General features: G+C 30.4%; 1 protein-coding gene, 2 long non-coding RNA genes and 1 pseudogene across 3 annotated transcripts; 3 read left to right on the top strand and 1 right to left on the bottom strand.

Moving 5' to 3' along the window:
- Positions 1–1,349: 1,349 nt before the first annotated feature.
- On the top strand, positions 1,350–3,873 carry LOC149883701 (uncharacterized). Its single transcript, XM_090098620.1, has 2 exons — positions 1,350–3,133; positions 3,218–3,873. The coding sequence occupies exons 1-2, from the start codon at positions 1,375–1,377 to the stop codon at positions 3,871–3,873; spliced, it is 2,415 nt and encodes an 804-aa protein (XP_089954746.1). The 5' UTR covers positions 1,350–1,374.
- A 911-nt stretch (positions 3,874–4,784) lies between these two features.
- Positions 4,785–6,343, top strand: LOC149883700 (uncharacterized; annotated as a pseudogene).
- A 122-nt stretch (positions 6,344–6,465) lies between these two features.
- Positions 6,466–11,920, bottom strand: LOC149883699 (uncharacterized). The gene is made up of 2 exons (XR_016455615.1): positions 11,682–11,920; positions 6,466–8,254 (listed from the first exon to the last, which is right to left on the bottom strand). It is a non-coding gene; the product is annotated as an uncharacterized LOC149883699 (long non-coding RNA).
- Positions 11,921–12,112: 192 nt separating this feature from the next.
- Positions 12,113–13,114, top strand: LOC149883698 (uncharacterized). Its single transcript, XR_016455294.1, has 3 exons — positions 12,113–12,182; positions 12,536–12,646; positions 12,797–13,114. It is a non-coding gene; the product is annotated as an uncharacterized LOC149883698 (long non-coding RNA).
- Positions 13,115–18,434: the final 5,320 nt, after the last annotated feature.

Below are 18,434 nucleotides of genomic sequence, written 5' to 3'. Positions count from 1 at the left end.
TAATAGTTCAAATAGTATGTTCAATATGAACATACCGAAGAATGTCACGTACTAGTTGAATACCCAGCATTAGTGAACTAACAGTTGTAAAATATAACTTAGTGACAGGCTTACATGTGCATCATGCCACCTTCCTGGACTGTTGGTCGATGCATAAAATATGGACGTGTCGGGTCCACATACTGCCATTGCATTTATGCTATGGACATGATGGCGATTGATTAGAGAATCTTCATCTGCTTGAGGAGGGTTAGAAAGGAGTATATGAGACCCATCCAGAACACCACATACGCACGGAAAACCTCCGATTTCCATAAACTTTTGTGGAAGAGTGGAGCAATCATTCGGCCATTTTATGATCTCTTGTCGAATCTAATCTTATAAGATAACAATTTTTCTCTTTACTAAACTTAGTTTTTAATTTTCACACTAAAATAAAAATAATAAGCAACTTTATATGACATTGTAAAACTTTCAATAGTTTTATTAACTTAATACACTAACATTGAAAATAGCTTCTCCTACACTGTGTATAATACGATAAATTGTGTTGGTAGAGATTCCATGACAGTCTCTGAGAACATGAAAAAAAACATTTGTGCTAATAAAATGAAGAAATACCATTATCTGGAAACGTACTGAAATGCTTTTATTTCGCTTAGTATAATGTTGCAAATCATCTTTAAGCCTAGTTTCTAAAAAATCTAATACAGCTCTTGGTACTCGATACTGTTCTCGAAAAACGTTGTCAGAAACATCTTCGTTAAAAAAGCGACCATTAAACTAAAATGAAATTGAAAAACAAAACAAAAATATAATTTCTGCGCATATTTAGTATGATTTCTGATTTTGTTCGATAAAAAATCATTAAAAAAAAACATCAAAATTTATTAATTTTAAGTAATGTTTTAAACACCAACCTCTCGAGGCAATCGGTGGCGAAGCTCATTTTCATCAACTTCGAAATGTAAGTCTTCATCCGAAAAAATTAAATCCATGTTTCTACTTTAATTTTAAACAATTTTTTTAAACACCAAATACTAGAATGTAAAAATATTCATATAAATAGAATAGACAGCACAGCATACTTAATGACTAATAAAATTTATTAAGTAGGCCTACTAAATAAAATTTACAATAAAAATTACTATTATATTACCACAATATATTGCGGATAAAAAAAGTTCGTGAATTTTAGTGACGTATGCGTTTTATGCTTTATAGCAATGGCCGAAAAAAATACAAACAGCGATAAATTCTTCGAGATTACGAACTTTTTTTCGTACGTGAAAAATTTCGTTTTTACGAAAGATTTTTTTTCTCGAAAAAAACTTCGAATTGTTTATAGCATTGGCCCCAGTTGATAGTCACAAAATGGTTAAAAAGTGCTGTATTCCTGGATGTAGAGGAAACTATGACACTAAAAATAAAGTACGAGTTTATAGGCTTCCCTCGAATGAAGAAGAACGAAATCGTTGGATAAATTCAATTCCAAGAAGTAATTTTCCAAATAAGCCAGATACTGTTGTCTGTGAAAGACATTTTCCAGAAAATTTTTTAAAAGCTCGTGTCAATGGGAAAGATAGACCAATCGAACCTCCTTCAATTTTTCCTAATATTCCATCAAGTATTATACCAACTCAACCTTTAAAACCAAGGTCCACTACTAAAGTGTTGTCTTCTATCAGAAATGAAAAGTGTGATGAGTTGTCACAATATTTAAAAAGTGATTTGTTTACATTCATTTCTTTATGTGAAGATATTAAAAATCATAAATTTGTTTGTCCTGTAACAACTTTTGTTGTAAATGAAGTTTTGCACATCCAATCAAATTCCTTTTATGTTAACTGTATACCTATGTTTGCTGTTCATATCTCAAGCAATTTTAAATTTGAAAGTTTTCATGCTGGTGTTCGTTGCTTTATTTCTTCATTATCTAAAAACCATATTACCACTCTTGATTGTTGGTCAAGAGTGGAAGAAACAATTCGCTATCTGAACAACATTGAAGTTGATCATCAAAGATTGATATTACAAGATCATATTGCATCTATGAATGCATCAGAAGTAGGTAAAAAAATTTATAGTATAGAAACAATCATCAGATCATATTCTTATTTTTCAACATCTCGAAGTCTATACAATCAGTTAAGAAAAGATTTTAAACTTCCGAGTGTAAAAACACTGACAAAAATTACATCTAGGACAAAGAATGTTTCAGATATTAGTTTTATCAGCACTGTATTTTCAAATATAGAGGAGAATCAGAGAAATTGTATAATACTGGTAGATGAGGTTTATGTAAAGTCTCTTCTTCTCTACCATGGTGGTTCTCTATTTGGAAAAGCTGAAAATAATCCTGAGTTGTTAGCAAATACTGTTTTGGGTATCATGGTTAAATGTTTAAAAGGTGGACCATCTTTTTTGTGCAAAATGATACCTGTCTGTCATTTGGATGCTTCTTTTTTGTTTGAGCAAGTATGCTATGTTATTAATTCAATCAAGTCTAGCAATGGAAAAGTTATTTCAGTTATTTGTGATGGAAATCGAACAAATCAAGCTTTTTTTAATTTATTTGAGAGAGTTGAAGAAAAACCTTGGTTAACAAAATGTGGGATTTTTCTACTTTTTGATTATGTTCATCTACTAAAAAGTATCAGAAATAACTGGATAACAGAAAAAACACAGGAATTGCATTTTGAAAAAAATCAAAATATGACTGCTAAATGGAGTGACCTTAAATGTTTATTTGATTTTGAGAAAGATCAGCTAATTAAATTATCTAGACTAAATTTTGTAGCTATACATCCAAAACCTATTGAAAGACAAAATGTTTCACACTGTTTAAAAGTGTTTTGTGATGAAACTATAGCTGCTCTCAAAACTTATTCAAAAGTTATCCACCCTTGTAATATGAATGAAACCATTTGTTTTTTAGAAAAAGTTACTAAATTCTGGAAAATAGTTAGTGTAAAAGAAATTTATGGCGACACTCGATTTTTAGATTCTCGTAAAAGAGTTATTTCGGAAGAACTAGACATGAATTTGCAATATTTACTTGATTTCGGGGATATGGCTCTTAAAATGAGTGGTAAACAAGGGTGTAGAATAAAATCCTTAACTAGAGATACAGGTACTTCAATTTGGCATACTTGTTATGGGTTAGTAGAGATGTGTAAATATTTGTTAAAAAACAGTTTCATTTATGTTATGTTAGGAGAGTTCTCAACAGATTATATTGAAAAAGCATTCAGTAAGTTTAGACAAGGTTCAGGCGGAACATATTTTATAACTGTTCAAAATGTTGTTGAAAAATTAAACATTGAAAAAGCTAAACTGTTATTGGAATTAAAAGTTGATGTTTCAGATTACACTACTGATATTGAGCATTTATGTCAAAAATGTGGCTATTTTAGAAGTGAAGAATCTTGTGATATAATTAATCAATTGCCTGAACTAGAAGCATCTTTGCCACTGAGTACAAAAATGGCTCTGTTTTATATTGCAGGCTATGTTACAAGAAAAGATGATGTCAGTGAAAATGAATTGTTGACTGACACTGCATTTTATTTTCAGTTGTATGGAGACTACACAAAAACTATGGACAGAGGTGGATTGAGGGTACCTCTGGATTGCTGTGTTCAGTGGGTTTTTTTTTGTTACATTATTTTTGAAATTGAGAAAAAAATGACATGCAGAAAGTCGTTGTGCAATATATTTATGATGATATCAGATATTTATAACTTAAACATGCTAAAAAAACATGGTGTTATATTGTCAAACATATTTCTTAAAAATTATTGTTTGTTTATTTCACCTAAATCCTCTAAAGAACCTGCATTAAAGGTTTTAAAATTATCTGTAAAACATTAAAAAGTATTGCTATGTACATTTTTCATAACAATTTCTAATATTTGATGATTATTTTAATAGCTTTTTTTGCATTATTTTAAAGGTTGTTTATTTTTCTTTTGTGATTTCGTTTTTAAATAAAACTCATTCATTATTCTGAAAAATGTTGTTTTTCATTACTTCTTGTTTTATTAAAATTTTATGACATTTAATAAAACTGCATTAGACACTTTGTGCATTGGAACAGTTCCTTTTAAATTTAATAAATTAACTGAAAATAATGTAGCTCGCATATTTTTTCAGCCATTTTTTATATTTTCCGTAAGATTGTCCGCCCCCAGTTAAAAATACGGATTCGCGACGGGAAGGCCTGTAATAAGTATCGCCATGAGAGCAAAGAATTTTCTTCAGAAATAGTTTTATATCTATCTTATTGCATTTTTTTCTGCTGAACTAAAATCTGTTTCTTTTTAATTTACTACCAAACCCCACCAAAGAGGTTGACATCTGAAGTAGCCTCCACACAAAGAAGCTCTACGAAGGCAACTTCAGATGTCATTTTGGGAATCAAGATAAACCATGGACACTCCATTATGTGTGTTAAGCATGGCTTACTATATAACAGGCCTTGCCAACGAGCGGCTTGCGTAAAAAACTGGAGGCAAGATAGTTTTATGTTTGAAAAACTAGAAAGCCGTTTTACAAAATAAATACGGGGGTGTTTTTTTTGTAACAATAATAATTATATAACATTAAATAATTATTATAAAATTAACAAAATAATTTTCATTTAAAATTTATTTGATAAAGTTAATTAAAGTTGAATATATATATATATATATATATATATATATATATATATATATATATATATATATATATATATATATGCATAAATTTAATATTTGCATAAAATTAACAATATCCAAACACCCGTCATTATTTTAACTAACTTCCAAATTAAAAAAAAAAGTTAGTTGAGAGGTGAAGGATTAAGCAAAGGATTTAATTTAGTATTTAGAAAATGGTTCGTCGATGTTGTGTAACAAATTGCAATGGCAATTATAATCCTCAGAATAGAGTTAAAACATTTAGACTTCCAAGAAACATTGAAGAACGAAAACGTTGGATTGCTATAATACCAAGAGATAATGTTCCTGATACTGATAACACCGTAGTATGTGAAAGACATTGGCCAAAAAATTATTCAACTGTTACTGTTTATGGGAAGCTGAGACCTCGTGATGCTCCGTCAGTATTTGATTGCATAAAGCCAAGCTTAGTTCCTACTGTACCCATGCCACTTAGAAAAACATCAAAAAGTCTTAATAGTGCTCGCTGGCAAGAAGAGGATGAGTTAGCAATATTTAATTCACAAGAAAAAATAGAAAGTATTAATGTTTTATGTGAAAAGTTAAAAACTAATCAATTTAATTCTGCTATTATTAATTATTTATGCAATGATATATTACATATTCAGTCTTCAGACTTTTTAAAGGAAAGTGCTATTCCTAGATTTCTTCTTTGCATAAATAAAGATCTCATTTTTGAAGCATTTCATTGTGGAGTTAAAATTAGTGTTATGACTTAATCATCTAACCGAGTTTATATTATGAACAAATTTTCTCATATCCAAGAAGCATTAAGATTTTTAAATTGTTGTGAAATAACACCTAAAAAAGAAGTTGTATATCAACAAATTTTGTCAATGAATAAAACATGTATTGGGGAAAAAAAGTATCCAGTTGAAACAATTGTGCGAGCATTTGAGTATTTTTCTCTTTCACGATCAGCCTACAATCGTATCAGAGAAGATTTTGAACTTCCAAGTTTACGCACTTTAGGAAGAATTACATCTAAATGTAAATCTTTAGATGATACCACTTATATCAGACATATTTTCTCTAATCTCAGAGATTGTCACTCTTGTCCAAAATGTAAATTTTTACCAAGCGAGGGTATTTGCAACGTTATTGACAATTTACCTGCTCTGTGTGACTCATTGACCGTCGATATTAAAATGTCATTAGTTTATATTGCAGGGTACATTATTCGTGAAGATGAAAATCCAGATGACACCTTTTATTTCTATGAAGCGTATGGAAACTTTGTAAAGGACTTAAATCGAGGAGGTTTAACAATTCCTGGTGACAAAGTTTGTCAATGGGCAACTTACTGTTACATTCTTTTTTATGAAGTATATAATGACACTTGTCGGTCATCACTGTGTAACCTCCTTATGATGCTATCAGAATTTTATTCATTAGGTATGCAAAGACATCATGGATTAACAATGACAAATATTTTATTTAATAATTATTGTCGACTCTATTCACCTCGTTCACACAAGGAGCCAAAGCAGAAGCTGATAAAACTCAGCACAAAGTAAAATGCTTTTAACAAAAACTGTAAAATAGTGTTTAGTAAAATATCTAAAAAGCTTGTATTTACTTTTTATTCTCTAAAGATTTTATCTCTTTTTTCTCGAAAATTTATTTTTAATACTTAAAAAACCCATTAATAAATTTTGTGGTAAATGCTAACATTAAATTACAGCAAAATATAAATCTATATATACTAACTAAATTGTTTAAACATAATTAGCTTTAGATACATTTAAGTTAATTTAAAATTGTTATAAATGTTATTTGTTAGTTATATTACAATGTTAGTTATAAACAAAATTAAAAAAATAATAGTAATAAATTCATCTTTTCACTTTTTATAAGTTACTTTTAGTAGATATATCATACAAATATTATATTCATGCAAAAATCACCTAACTGAGAATGTAAATTATTGCGAAGTAATATTTTTAATCTTGCCTCCAGTTTTTTACGCAAGCCGCGCGTTGGCAAGGCCTGTTATATAGTAAGCCATGGTGTTAAGGCTTTTCAACTGGATTGCGAAATTGGTTTAAAAAAAAATCCTTTATGTCATTTGCTGTTCTAATGATTCGGAAAAAAATCATGTAGATGACTTTAATTTTTGCATTGTAGACATCTCTGGTTTTTCTGGTAAGAATAAACAATCAATACAATACCCTGATTTGGATTCAGCAAGAAGGCCAGTAAAACATGACGAATCGTTACCCATCCTCTAAGTGCCTTCAAGAAGGGGGGGGGGGGGGAACAGGGGGCAAGTTGACCCGGACGCCAAGCTTGAAGGGGCGCCGGACGAAAAATTCATCTTTAAGCACCTTATTCACCATTCTCAAAGTTTTCGTTGATTGTCCTTTCAATTATTGATTTAAAACCAAATGTTGATTCAAATGTCAGTTTTGATTAGTGAGTCATTACTATTCTACTGCTTTATCCAGAGAATTGATAGTAACGCAGAAATACAATGTGTTGTGTCAGAAATTGATAATTGCTACATTCGCAAAACTTTAAATTTTGAAATTTCTTGGCTTGAAAAGGGGCGCCATTCTCCAATTTTGACCCGGGCGCTATTGACGCTCTCGAAGGTCCTGCATCCCAATCTTCAGATTATAATATGAAAGACCAGAAATTTATCGGCCAGATTCAGAAGATGAAGAAATGCAATATACTGAACATTTTCCCGGTCAATCATCATCAAATAATCCAGAGTATAATTACATCTACTACTAGCGCAAGATATCAAGAAATCAATTTAGAGAAAAAGAAACTTTATTTGAATGAATGCTCCCCAGTGGATTGTCCTTTGTGATTCTGACAAGGAATTCCGGGAGTCTTTTCTTCGATTGGCCAGCCACACAATACTTCTTACTGGCGTTTTTTATCGATTCTTCGCAAAGTTATATGAATGCTAATGGGAATGCAGATTGGGTTTACAAAACACTGCAGCTTTCTTTGTCTATGGCATAACAGAGATGCTAAACAATATTATTTGAGAACTGACTGGCAGCTAAGAACAATCTATGTTCTTTGAGAAAACAGTGTCCAATATTTTTCCTTTAATTGACCAACAAAAAACATATTTTCCCCCTCTTCATGTTAAGCTTGGTTTAATGAAAATCTTTAATAAGGCAATGGGTAAAAGACTCTTTAGGCTTTTTGTATCTCGCTTTAAAACTTGCAAAAAGTTAGTACAGCAAAAAGAAGCTTTAGAAAAGTTGGTGCAGCAAAAGCTAAAAGAAGGAATTTTTTTTAGCCCACACATTCGAGAGGTTTTGAAAGATGACCAATTTTTAAATGTCCTAACTCCAACTGAGAAGATAGCATTCGAATCTTTCAAATAAGTCTCCTTTGTTCAAAGATGAAGTCAAGAAACATATTGACGCATTTAATGAGCTTGGATGTGGAATTTCCCCAAAACTTTATTTCCTGCATTGTCATACTGACTTTTTTCCAAATAATTTTGGAACAGTTAGCGAAGAGCATGATGGCAGACCATTGCTGGACACTGTATCAAGATATTCCTAAAGATATACATAAAAGAACGATAAATCCCATAGATTTTTATAAATATTTTCATATTCAATATAAATATTTAACTCTTTATGCATAACTTTACTTAATTTAAGCATATATAATGAAATATTTTAATTGTAAGATGTGAACAAACATTTTTCATTAGTTATTTTTTAAAAATGATATTTTTCTACACACTGGTATAAATGTTAAAAATTTATGACCCATGAAAATTTAAAGTATAAATATCTTCAAAACTTTTTGTGGTAGAGAAAAAATGGACAGATTTAAATTCAACGGGAAAAATGCTACAAGAAAAGTACACATATAATTCTGAAGATTATAAAAAAGTTGAAATTTGTTTGACCTCTGTTATTTAGTATATTTAACAAGTCACTCCATTAGTCTTTCTAAAATTGATAATGCCTCCAGGCGGCAAAATAGCATTCTGGCAAAAGGCTAACCTATTGGCTAACCCATTGGCTAACCCAATACACTTTTTTGCCCGCAGATTGTTCTGGCTTTCATCTCTAGTTGCTTCCACCGCCCAATTGCCGATCGTTGCGCTTAATGTTAATTTTTGGAATTCATGCTTTTGTAATAATGGTTTCAATTGAAGATTCTTGTTTTTTTGCTGGAACCTTTACCATTCCACGCCAAAAAAAAATATTTTGAATATGCTAAGTTTTTGAGTCATTGCTTATGTGGCCAGATAATGCATTCGCCTTATTAATGATATTTAAAAATAGTTGTCATCATTTGAAGACTGAATTATATGTCGTTGCCTTTCTTTACACTAAATAACTTAAAAGTTAAAAAACAGATTCATTTACAGCTTTGAATTTTTTTTCAAGTTACAAATTGTACCACAGAAAAGACAGGCCAAATTAAACAAGTAACACGCAACTATTAAAGTATCGCTCCATTGAAATAATATCAATGTATAGTAGTATAAACAGTTATAAATAAACAAACTGTTTACCTTATCGATAGATTTACCCTGATGATACAATATTTAGAGGTATTGATAAAATATGTGGTTGGATTTTTACATGGGGAGTATAAAAACGTGGTTAGTAAAAATTTCATCCTTCACCGGGATATGTAACTGATAAAATTTTGTAATGTTGATTAAACTGTTGTAATTGGTCTTACAACAGTTTGATTTTGAAGATTTCAATCTGTTCGACTGAGTCAATCTAGAAGAAGAAGTTTGTGTTTAAAATTCCGAAAATGCAGAGTCAAAAAATATGTATTTTGAGATCATGGAGTTCGAAAATTCAAACTGGCATGGAAATCAGGAAATAAAGTTGAAACCATTTCTGGTGATTAGGCTTTATAAACTTTAATTCAATATATAGACATATAAATCCATAAATTAGTTTAAGATAATGACTAATTTATTTTTTGACCTAAGTACTTTTTGCACCAAGATTCAACAGTGGATATATGTACTTTTTCAATAAAACTTTTATTCTTTGACCTATTCATAGCAGTTTACAGGATGAGATTGCAAACACCATGTTTTATATTCTGTAGTATGTTTTATTATAAAATTATATAACACAATATTATTATATTATCATATATCACAAAACAATAAAAGTAAAATAAAACACTGAATTTTTATATTTGTTTTTAAAAATCTGAATACAAATTTAAAAAAACAAACTATTCAACAGGTTTAGTGTTACTATTATCCTCAGGAGCTGTTTTTCCCTCTGATTTTATTACAAAATATGGCTTCAGCTGAAACATTTGCATGATTTAAAAATTTCCATATTACTAGCTTTTGCATTCTTCTTTAATATAGACTGTTGTCAGAAAGGGACTTTTACTTACAATAGCCTGCAAATGTGTTTACTTACAATAGCCAAAATGTACCGGTTCTTGTTTTTCAAGAAAAATATTTCTACAAACAAGATAAGCTTTGATATGGAATTATCAAGTGTAGAAGTATAATGATCTAGAGAAACTACTGTAGTGTCTTGACTTAGCTTTGCAGCTGAAGTAGCCTCTGTGATCTAAAAATTAAGTAGATCAGCTTTCCTGATGTGAAACTCATATTGTGTTTCAGCAGCCTTTATTTCAGCTATAAATCTTTCTCATCAATCACAAATATAAGAGCAAGGAAATCCAAATTTATTATTGAACCTATTGTTTAAATTATCATGGTACAAATAACATTTGCATTAATATAAAAAAATTATATTTCTTGCAGATCAGAATTGTTGTGTATGAATAAAAAATGAATTTTAGCAACAGTCAGAGAGGTATCAACATATTTCTTATGCAAATTCTTTGATCTACTGTAGTGACTTTGATGTGCAGGAAACTTTCTCATGTGATCAAAAACATGCTTTCAAATATCCTCATCAATCTTTTTATGATTGCCATGTTTTTCACATCTGCACAATGGAAAATTTAACTACTTTTCTTTTTAGTCTTGATTAGTCTTGATTGATCAGCACACTGATCTGCATATGGAAGCAGTTTACTTCTAAGTAGTTAGAGAATAAGAAAAATTGCTTTGCTCCATACCACTTTTTTTTCTCGGCCTTAAACATATTCCAGAGTCATGGTTTACACTGATGCATCCATGTAGATACACATTTTGAGCTTCATTGTAAAGGTTGTGAAAATTTAGCAAGTTTTGTAAAGCATTTACAACAACATTCCATTATGAAAAGCTCCTTTGACAGCTTGAGCTTGTTACATATATGTGCGCTTCTCAAAAGAGGAAAATTTTTTTAAATTAATTTTATAATATTGAACTTGGTAGTTGCGATATGGTTTTGACTTGATTAAATTTGATTAATTACCACTAAATCTAGTAGTCTATTAGTAGTCTAACAGTAACTGGCTAATTATCCTATGTCTAGCACCCAAAATACTGTGAGGGTGGTGGATTTTATTTAATTGTTTTCTTATTTATTTTTTTTAATATTTAATGTTTGGTGGAAAGGGGTAAGGGGAAGGTTTGGGTTTGGTGTTGTTTAGATTAGGTATATGGAGGTTGGGGACAAGGTTGATGGTTTGGGGAGTACTTGGTTAGGAAAGGGCTAGATTTGGGTTGTAGAAAGGTTATGGAACTTGGGAACAAGGTTGGGGGTGTGGGGGTTTTATTAAATGTTTTCTATGTTCGGTCCCTCAGGTGATATATTACGGCGCGGCTATAGTAAGGTACGCGGTTAGAGCATCAAACTTTTCAATAACAATATTTAACGCATATAGTAATAACAACAGTAATATTAATAATCAAAATGCAAACAAAAATACTTACTACTGGTTCTTCTTCTCTTACTTATTTTTCTTAATAAATATTCTCAAATATTCTCATCAATATATATTCTCTTAATATTAACTCAAGCAAATATCAATAAATCAATACAGATAATAACGCTTATTTAAAATTACTCAAATATCTTTTCTTACCAATTCTTCTCATAAGTTTCTCTTCATAAAATCTTCATAAATACTTCTCATGAAATTCTCTTTAAATCTTTAAAAATCCTTTTCTCATAAATTCCTCTTTTAAATCTCTTAAAACTCTTTTCTCATAAAATCTTCTTTTAAATCTCTTTAAAAAACTTTTCTCTTAAAACTCTCTTTAAATCTCTTTAAATCTCTTTTCTCTTCATATCTCTTACTTTTCCCTTCTTTTCCTCCTCTCTTCTTTTTTTTCTTTTTTTGAGCTTTTTATAGTTTTCAGTTGTTTACGGTTTTGTTACTTATTCATCATTTATTTATATGACAGGCTGAATAAGTTTCCGTGCGTACATCTTTTCTTGTTTGTTGTTATTTTTTACTTTTCTTTTCGCTTTATCGTTTATTCATATGACAAATTCAATAAATCTCTGCGTGTACGTCTTTTCTTGGTTGTTGTTACTTTTTACTTTTCTTTTCGCTTTGTCATCTTATTCATATGACAAATTCGTAAGTCTCTGTGCGTAATTTTTTGGTTGACTCGCTCTTTTCTTCGTTCGAATGTTATATGCTTGAGTTAGGAAAAACTTAAAGATAATGTTTACAGTTTTATCATTTTCCCTCCTCACAATACAAATGATCAAGAAATCTAGATCTCTTTGGGATCTTGTGACCGAGATTTTTTTCTGGATTTAAATATAAGTGAAATTGTAAAACTAAAAATATAAATGAAAATATTACCTTTAACTTTAGCAAATTAAATTTTATTTCTTTAACATATTGATGGCGATAGCCTTCTTTTTTCTTATCTTGGATTGATTTTCATCAGTTTAGACTTTTTTTTCCGTCCACCATCGTTTTAGGTGTAGAAGATAAAATCAGGTGACCAAGTTGAACAAAATGATTGGATGAATGATGTTAAGAACTTTAGTATGGAAACACTGGACATAATTACGTTTTATTCACAAAAGCTGGTGGGTTTTTTTTTTGGTTTGCTTAGGTAAATAATCAAGCTTCCACATTAACTAGAAACGTAACTAAGGTCTTCAATTGTTTATTGACTTAAAGATAAACGATTAGTTTTTTTTTAATGAAATTTTCGTCCTTTGCCTTTATTTATTTAGACGGTGGGAAGCAACCACCAAATCATCTTTCCTATATGGTTGTAAAATACTATCAGACGGCGGTCGCCAGTGGCTTCTGCTCCGCCGAACTGCAAAAACATCCTTCCACTAAAAAAATTTCTAGTGGTGGCAGCTAATTGGGAGGCGGAAGCTAATACATTCTGCCGTCTAAATGTCTATAGGAGGCGGCTGCCAACGAAAAGAAAAGTATAGGCAAGAAGATTTCCGCTGTTTATCAACTCTGCCGTTCGCTTAATAACTTTTATTCAACTAGTATTAATATCGTCAACTGTAATATTCCGAAATAATGACCTGACAGTTCCTTGAATTACAAATAAAACTTTTAGTCCTCATCCCTAACAACGTAAAACTAAAAAAACCGCAATTAAAACAATAACAGCACTGCGCTGTTTCAGGGTCATCAAAAAAAAACTTAAGAATACTTTGTTGTTTATTATCGTCGGGACGGTGGAAAAAAAGTATTGAGTTAAAAATATCTATTTTGAAATAAAAACGATTTAAAGTTTCTTTTTACTAACTTTTAAGTTCACAAATTAAAGTTATTTGTTTGAATTAAAACTCCAAATATAAACAAAATCTGTGATCAATTTTAAAATGAATATATAACAAAACCCAAACTTTCTCGATTTAAAACACGCATAAAAAAAATTAATTTTAGTTAAGATAACAAAGGCTAATAAAAAATCTATAGTATCAAAATTGATAGTTGTTTTAACATAATTTTGATATGCTGAATTCAAATCTAACATCAGATTTTTATGGTGAGCTACAGATTTTTTTGCAATTAAGTTTTTTTTTGAAAATTTTAAGTAGTCAACTCTTTTAGAAATGCCAGGGGGTTTTTTAAAGAGTTTTTTTTAAAAAAATTTAAAGATAGCTGATGAAAAAAAAATGTTAATTATGTTTAAACATTTTATAGAAATACTTTATGCATATACTTTATGTATTTTTTGCGTAAATCTGTGTAAAATGGGAAACCTTTACCGCAACCCTGTGATAAATTTACGGTAAAAAAATTTTACGTTGGAAACGCCTAATTTGCGTATTACGAGGTAAAATTGCGTAAAAAAAGCACAAAACGCAAATTTGCCGCTTTTATCACTATTTACCGCTTTTCTTGCTGATTAAATAAAAATTGTTTCCACGTTTCCAAGACATCCACATGCCTTTTAGGTATGGCCATTTGTCTGGTATTTTTCGCACTCAACCATCAAGGGTGCCTTGAAGTTTGATTAGCTTGACTGTGAAGTCCCTGGGTTCTACGCTGAAATCTGCTTCCAGTTTTTCAAAAGCTCAAGGTTCACTGAATCCATAACTTCATTAAGGTGTAATGTTTCTAGAGAAGAATACTCATCGTGATAGTCAACAATTCCTGATGGCAGCTTCCCTCGCTTCCTTACTGTTTGGTATTGTTTGAGTGTATGTCCTCAATAATTTGAGTGCAGAAATGAAGCCACATTATAGCACTTGACTCTAATACTATTATTGGGTAGACTTTTCTCAAATTCTTTCATAAAGTACTGTAGACATTCTGCACCTTGAGAGTCACACTTTTTATTGACATTTACGGTTCTTTTGCAAAGAAAGTGGAGAATTAATGTCTTTTTAAATTTTTTGCATTGTTACCTGTTTTTCAGAAAATCAGGAATCAGAGCTTTTTTTACATTCTACCAGAAATGGTAAAATGTTAAAAGTATTATGGAACTCTAACTCATCTGGAATCAAAATTTGAAGATTTGGTTTGTCTAGGGTTTTGTATCTGGCAGTATGATCTAGGCTGGTTCTATATATTTGTATCTGGCTGTATGATCTAGGCTGGTTCTATATATTTGTATCTGGCTGTATGATCTAGGCTGGTTCTATATATTTGTATCTGGCTGTATGATCTAGGCTGGTTCTATATATTTGTATCTGGCTGTATGATCTAGGCTGATAATGATAACATCATTGAGTTCTGATTTTTCTAGAGCCGTTGTTAAGCAAGTTTTGATCAGATGATCAGCACAGTTTAGATGATCACTGATCTCTTGAAAAGCCTCTGTATGTCTCCCGATAAAGTTTTGGAAATCCGAAGACAACTTTTTTGACATAATGCAATGTAAGGGAGACGAAGGGAACACTACTTCTTGCAGCCCATTCATCTTTTGTGAAAGCTAGATTTTCGCAATGTGGGATGTCTTAGCAGTTTTAATAACGTGAAACGGGAGTTTAGAGAAGAATAATACCAGAATTAGAATGGTGTAAAATTCCAACTGCTTTGCACTTTATGGAGTCCACTTTATAGTTTCAGTGATATTCTCAACTTTTTGTTGTGCGACTTAATGACGCAACTTTGGGTAGATTATCAAGCCTTTTTTTTTATTAGTTGGTCCAAGAAATTATTTTGACGTGCTGGTTTTATCAGCCTCTGCTTGTGCATCCCTCTTTTGTTAAAGTTCCTCTTCTTTATTTTAATTATCAGTTTTTTGCATCTAGTAAAAAGATGGCGGCTGATACGACCTGAAAGAAAATAGTGGAACTATAAATGTTAAAAAAGATACAAAATACAATATTGCAATAGTAGATAGTTCATAAATAGTAAATACATGACCCACAAAACACATAGATGTGTTTAGAGTAATTTAAGATATATTCAAAGTTGTCGCATTTTACTCAGAAATGCCGTTTTTACGCAAAATAACCGGAAATTAAAGAATACAAAATTATTGTAAAAAAGTAACACTTAAGGTGAGTTTCCGCTCATCCGTTTTAAGGTGAGTTTCTAATTTAATTTTGAAAATTAATCATTGCGCATGCTCACGTGATTAGTTTTCCCATCCTTTTCCTTTTCTCATAGCTAAAACGGATGAGTGGAAACTCACCTTTACTTTAAGTGAGCTTTGGTGGTGCTGCCTTGAAATATCTTTTCCCCTTGACTCCTGATTTTTTTGAATTTTTTTTTTTTAACATAATTGAAGGTATTTATTTTCACTGTAAAATTATGATGAATACATTTAGTTTATAAACAAAACCAAAATATAACTTTATTCAGAAAACAAGTAAATTAATACAAGATTGATTAAGATAAACAGGTATAAGCTAAATTAAGGAATTACGGTTAAGATAAGGAATTGGCGCAACGCATGCGCGTGCACATTATTGCAAAAAAAAAAAAAAAACACCACGCTTATGTTATATTCCAATGACGAACAGACTCGTTATCTGTAACTTTGGTTATTCATATCGATGACGAGTCTCACTCATCAAATGTACCCAAAGGGATAATTACTTTTTTTCGTGACTTTTACTAATCGTGGCTTTCTGCCAGAGCTAGATATATTATCCTATTCTCTGTCAAGCTTGGTAAAATAAATTGAGAGGGACATTGTTGTTTGAAGATGGTTTGAAGATGGTTTGAAGATGGTTTGAAGATGGTTTGAAGATGGTTTGAAGATGGTTTGAAGATGGTTTGAAGATGGTTTGAAGATGGTTTGAAGATGGTTTGAAGATGGTTTGAAGATGGTTTGAAAATGGTTTGAAAATGTTTTGAAAATGGTTTGAAAATGGTTTGAAAATGGTTTGAAGATGGTTTGAAGATGGTTTGGTAGTGCTTTTGGTGTAATAATTAGATCACTAACTTATGAGCTTTGAGACTAAATCTTTCTTAAGATTAGTCAACTTTACATACGAGGCTCATTTAACTTTAGGAGATAAACAGATATAACTTAAGATAAACAGATAAACAGAGGCAGTTAATTAATAATAAACACTGGACAATCGCGCGATTCGAATAAGGGTTAATGGTCAACCAAATTAAAAATTTAATAAACAAAATGATTACTGCTATGACGCCGTTTTTAACTGTCATCAATTAAGTTGATTAATTATTATATTCGTTTTAAAAAATTTATTTGAACCATTTTGGTCATTTTAAAGTGTTTCTAATAATCATAATGATCATTTTTAAAATAGTTTTCACCATTCTATTTTATATCTATGTGTTTTTATGAAAGTTTTAGAGTAAAAACACGACTTAAATTTCTAAATGACCAACATATCTAAATAAACTTTGATCAATGGAAAGAAAAACTAAGAGAAATATGACATTATTTGTATTACCTGGTTTCCTCCACAATATGCATATTTTTGTATTAGGTTTATGATCTTTAAGTCCAAATCTTACAAATTCGTTAATGAACAATGAAAATAATTTTTTAAATCTTACATTCAATTTTTGTAAAATTTGTTGTTTTTTTTATCATAATTCACGTCAGCAAAGAAAGTTTAAACTGTTCAAAAAATTTTAAATTTTCTACTTTAATTAAAAGCTTTAAATTGGACGCTCATAAATATTCTGATTAAAAGTCATTTTTCTTGATTATTATTTTAATCACGATAAAAATTTTTTACACATTTTTATTGAGTAACAGTATTGCTTTAATGCACCATTTTAACCGAACGCTTAATTTTCAATTAATTGTTGAATCAATCACTATTTTCGGTTAAAACGATTACTCGAGTCGTATGTCCGGTCTATAATTAACAATTCTCTCATTTGATTAAAAAAAAAGAAAAAAAAGGAAACTTTTACGCTATTTTACCCATAATTACCGTTTTTACTAGTTTTTATCGAAATAATCACAAATTGCCGGAATTACCGATATTTATCGGTTTTACGCATTTTTGTGCAACTTTACCGTTTTTTTTCAGTAAATTTAAACTTAGTTACGCTTTCTGTTGTAGAGAATCATAATAAAAATTCATTACCGCAGCTTTTCGTAATTTTGCGTAAAGGTTAAATCCTTTTACTGCAGTGTGGTAAAAATGCGTATTACGCATTTACCGTAATTTTTTTAAAACCGGTGTGTACGCCTGTACTTGATCATCCATTTTCTTAAGATCTTGGTGGAACCGCTCTGATCTTGATATTTTATGACTATCTTGTAAAAATTAATTACATTTTGATCTTTAAAAAAATATTCCTGGTTTGAAAATATTTGATGGAAATAACAGTTTATTCAAGGCGTACACGTGATGGAGACTTCTCAAGACCAGAAAAGCTGGTGCAAAATTTTCTATTCTTGAATAAACATTTCCCAAACCAATGACAAAAAAATAATATTGCCACAAAGTAATTAAAGCGGCTGATATCTTCATTTCTTTTGCAACAATCTTTGCACATGCAGAGGCATGTGCAAAAATTGTTGCAAAAGAAAATAAGATACCAGCCAGTCTCTTTTAAATATGGAAATTATCACATGTATATCAAATTAGTTATTGTGGCTCTGCCCCTAGTATGGCAGTGATTGGGACACAAAGAATATTTTACACAAAGTAACCAATAAAAAAATATGTTAAATATTAAGGTGATTGATGATTATCAAAAGCGAAGCTAAACCTATATTTACCTATAAATCAGATACGTGCCTTCCACTATCAATCATTTAAAGCCTATAATTAGATTGAACAATTTCCTGGTCAAGATAACTATTTATAAAATGAAGTTTTATACTCTTTTCGCATTCAAGACCACAAAAGGCGTTCATTATTTTAACTACTAAATCTACAGAATTTTCTACTTTTTTTATTTTCAAGGATGCTTTTTACAACTGCCTAAAACAATAACCAAATAATTTTT

The sequence above is a fragment of the Hydra viridissima genome, unplaced genomic scaffold, assembly GCF_058129835.1.
Source record: "Hydra viridissima isolate aposymbiotic clone 2 unplaced genomic scaffold, HvirCarnegie_v1 scaffold_9, whole genome shotgun sequence".
NCBI classification, from domain to species: Eukaryota; Metazoa; Cnidaria; class Hydrozoa; order Anthoathecata; family Hydridae; genus Hydra; species Hydra viridissima.
Note: the sequence above shows the minus strand (reverse complement) of the source record. Positions and strands in the feature narration are given on the sequence as shown.

What these genes read in the sequence shown, in the direction of transcription:
- LOC149883701 (XM_090098620.1), top strand. Translation starts at nt 1,375, where the DNA reads ATGGTTAAAAAGTGCTGTATTCCTGGATGTAGAGGAAACTATGACACT. An exon ending in ATCCTTAACTAGAGATACAG is followed by an intron (nt 3,134 to 3,217) that starts GTACTTCAATTT and finishes ATGTTATGTTAG; the next exon opens with GAGAGTTCTCAACAGATTAT.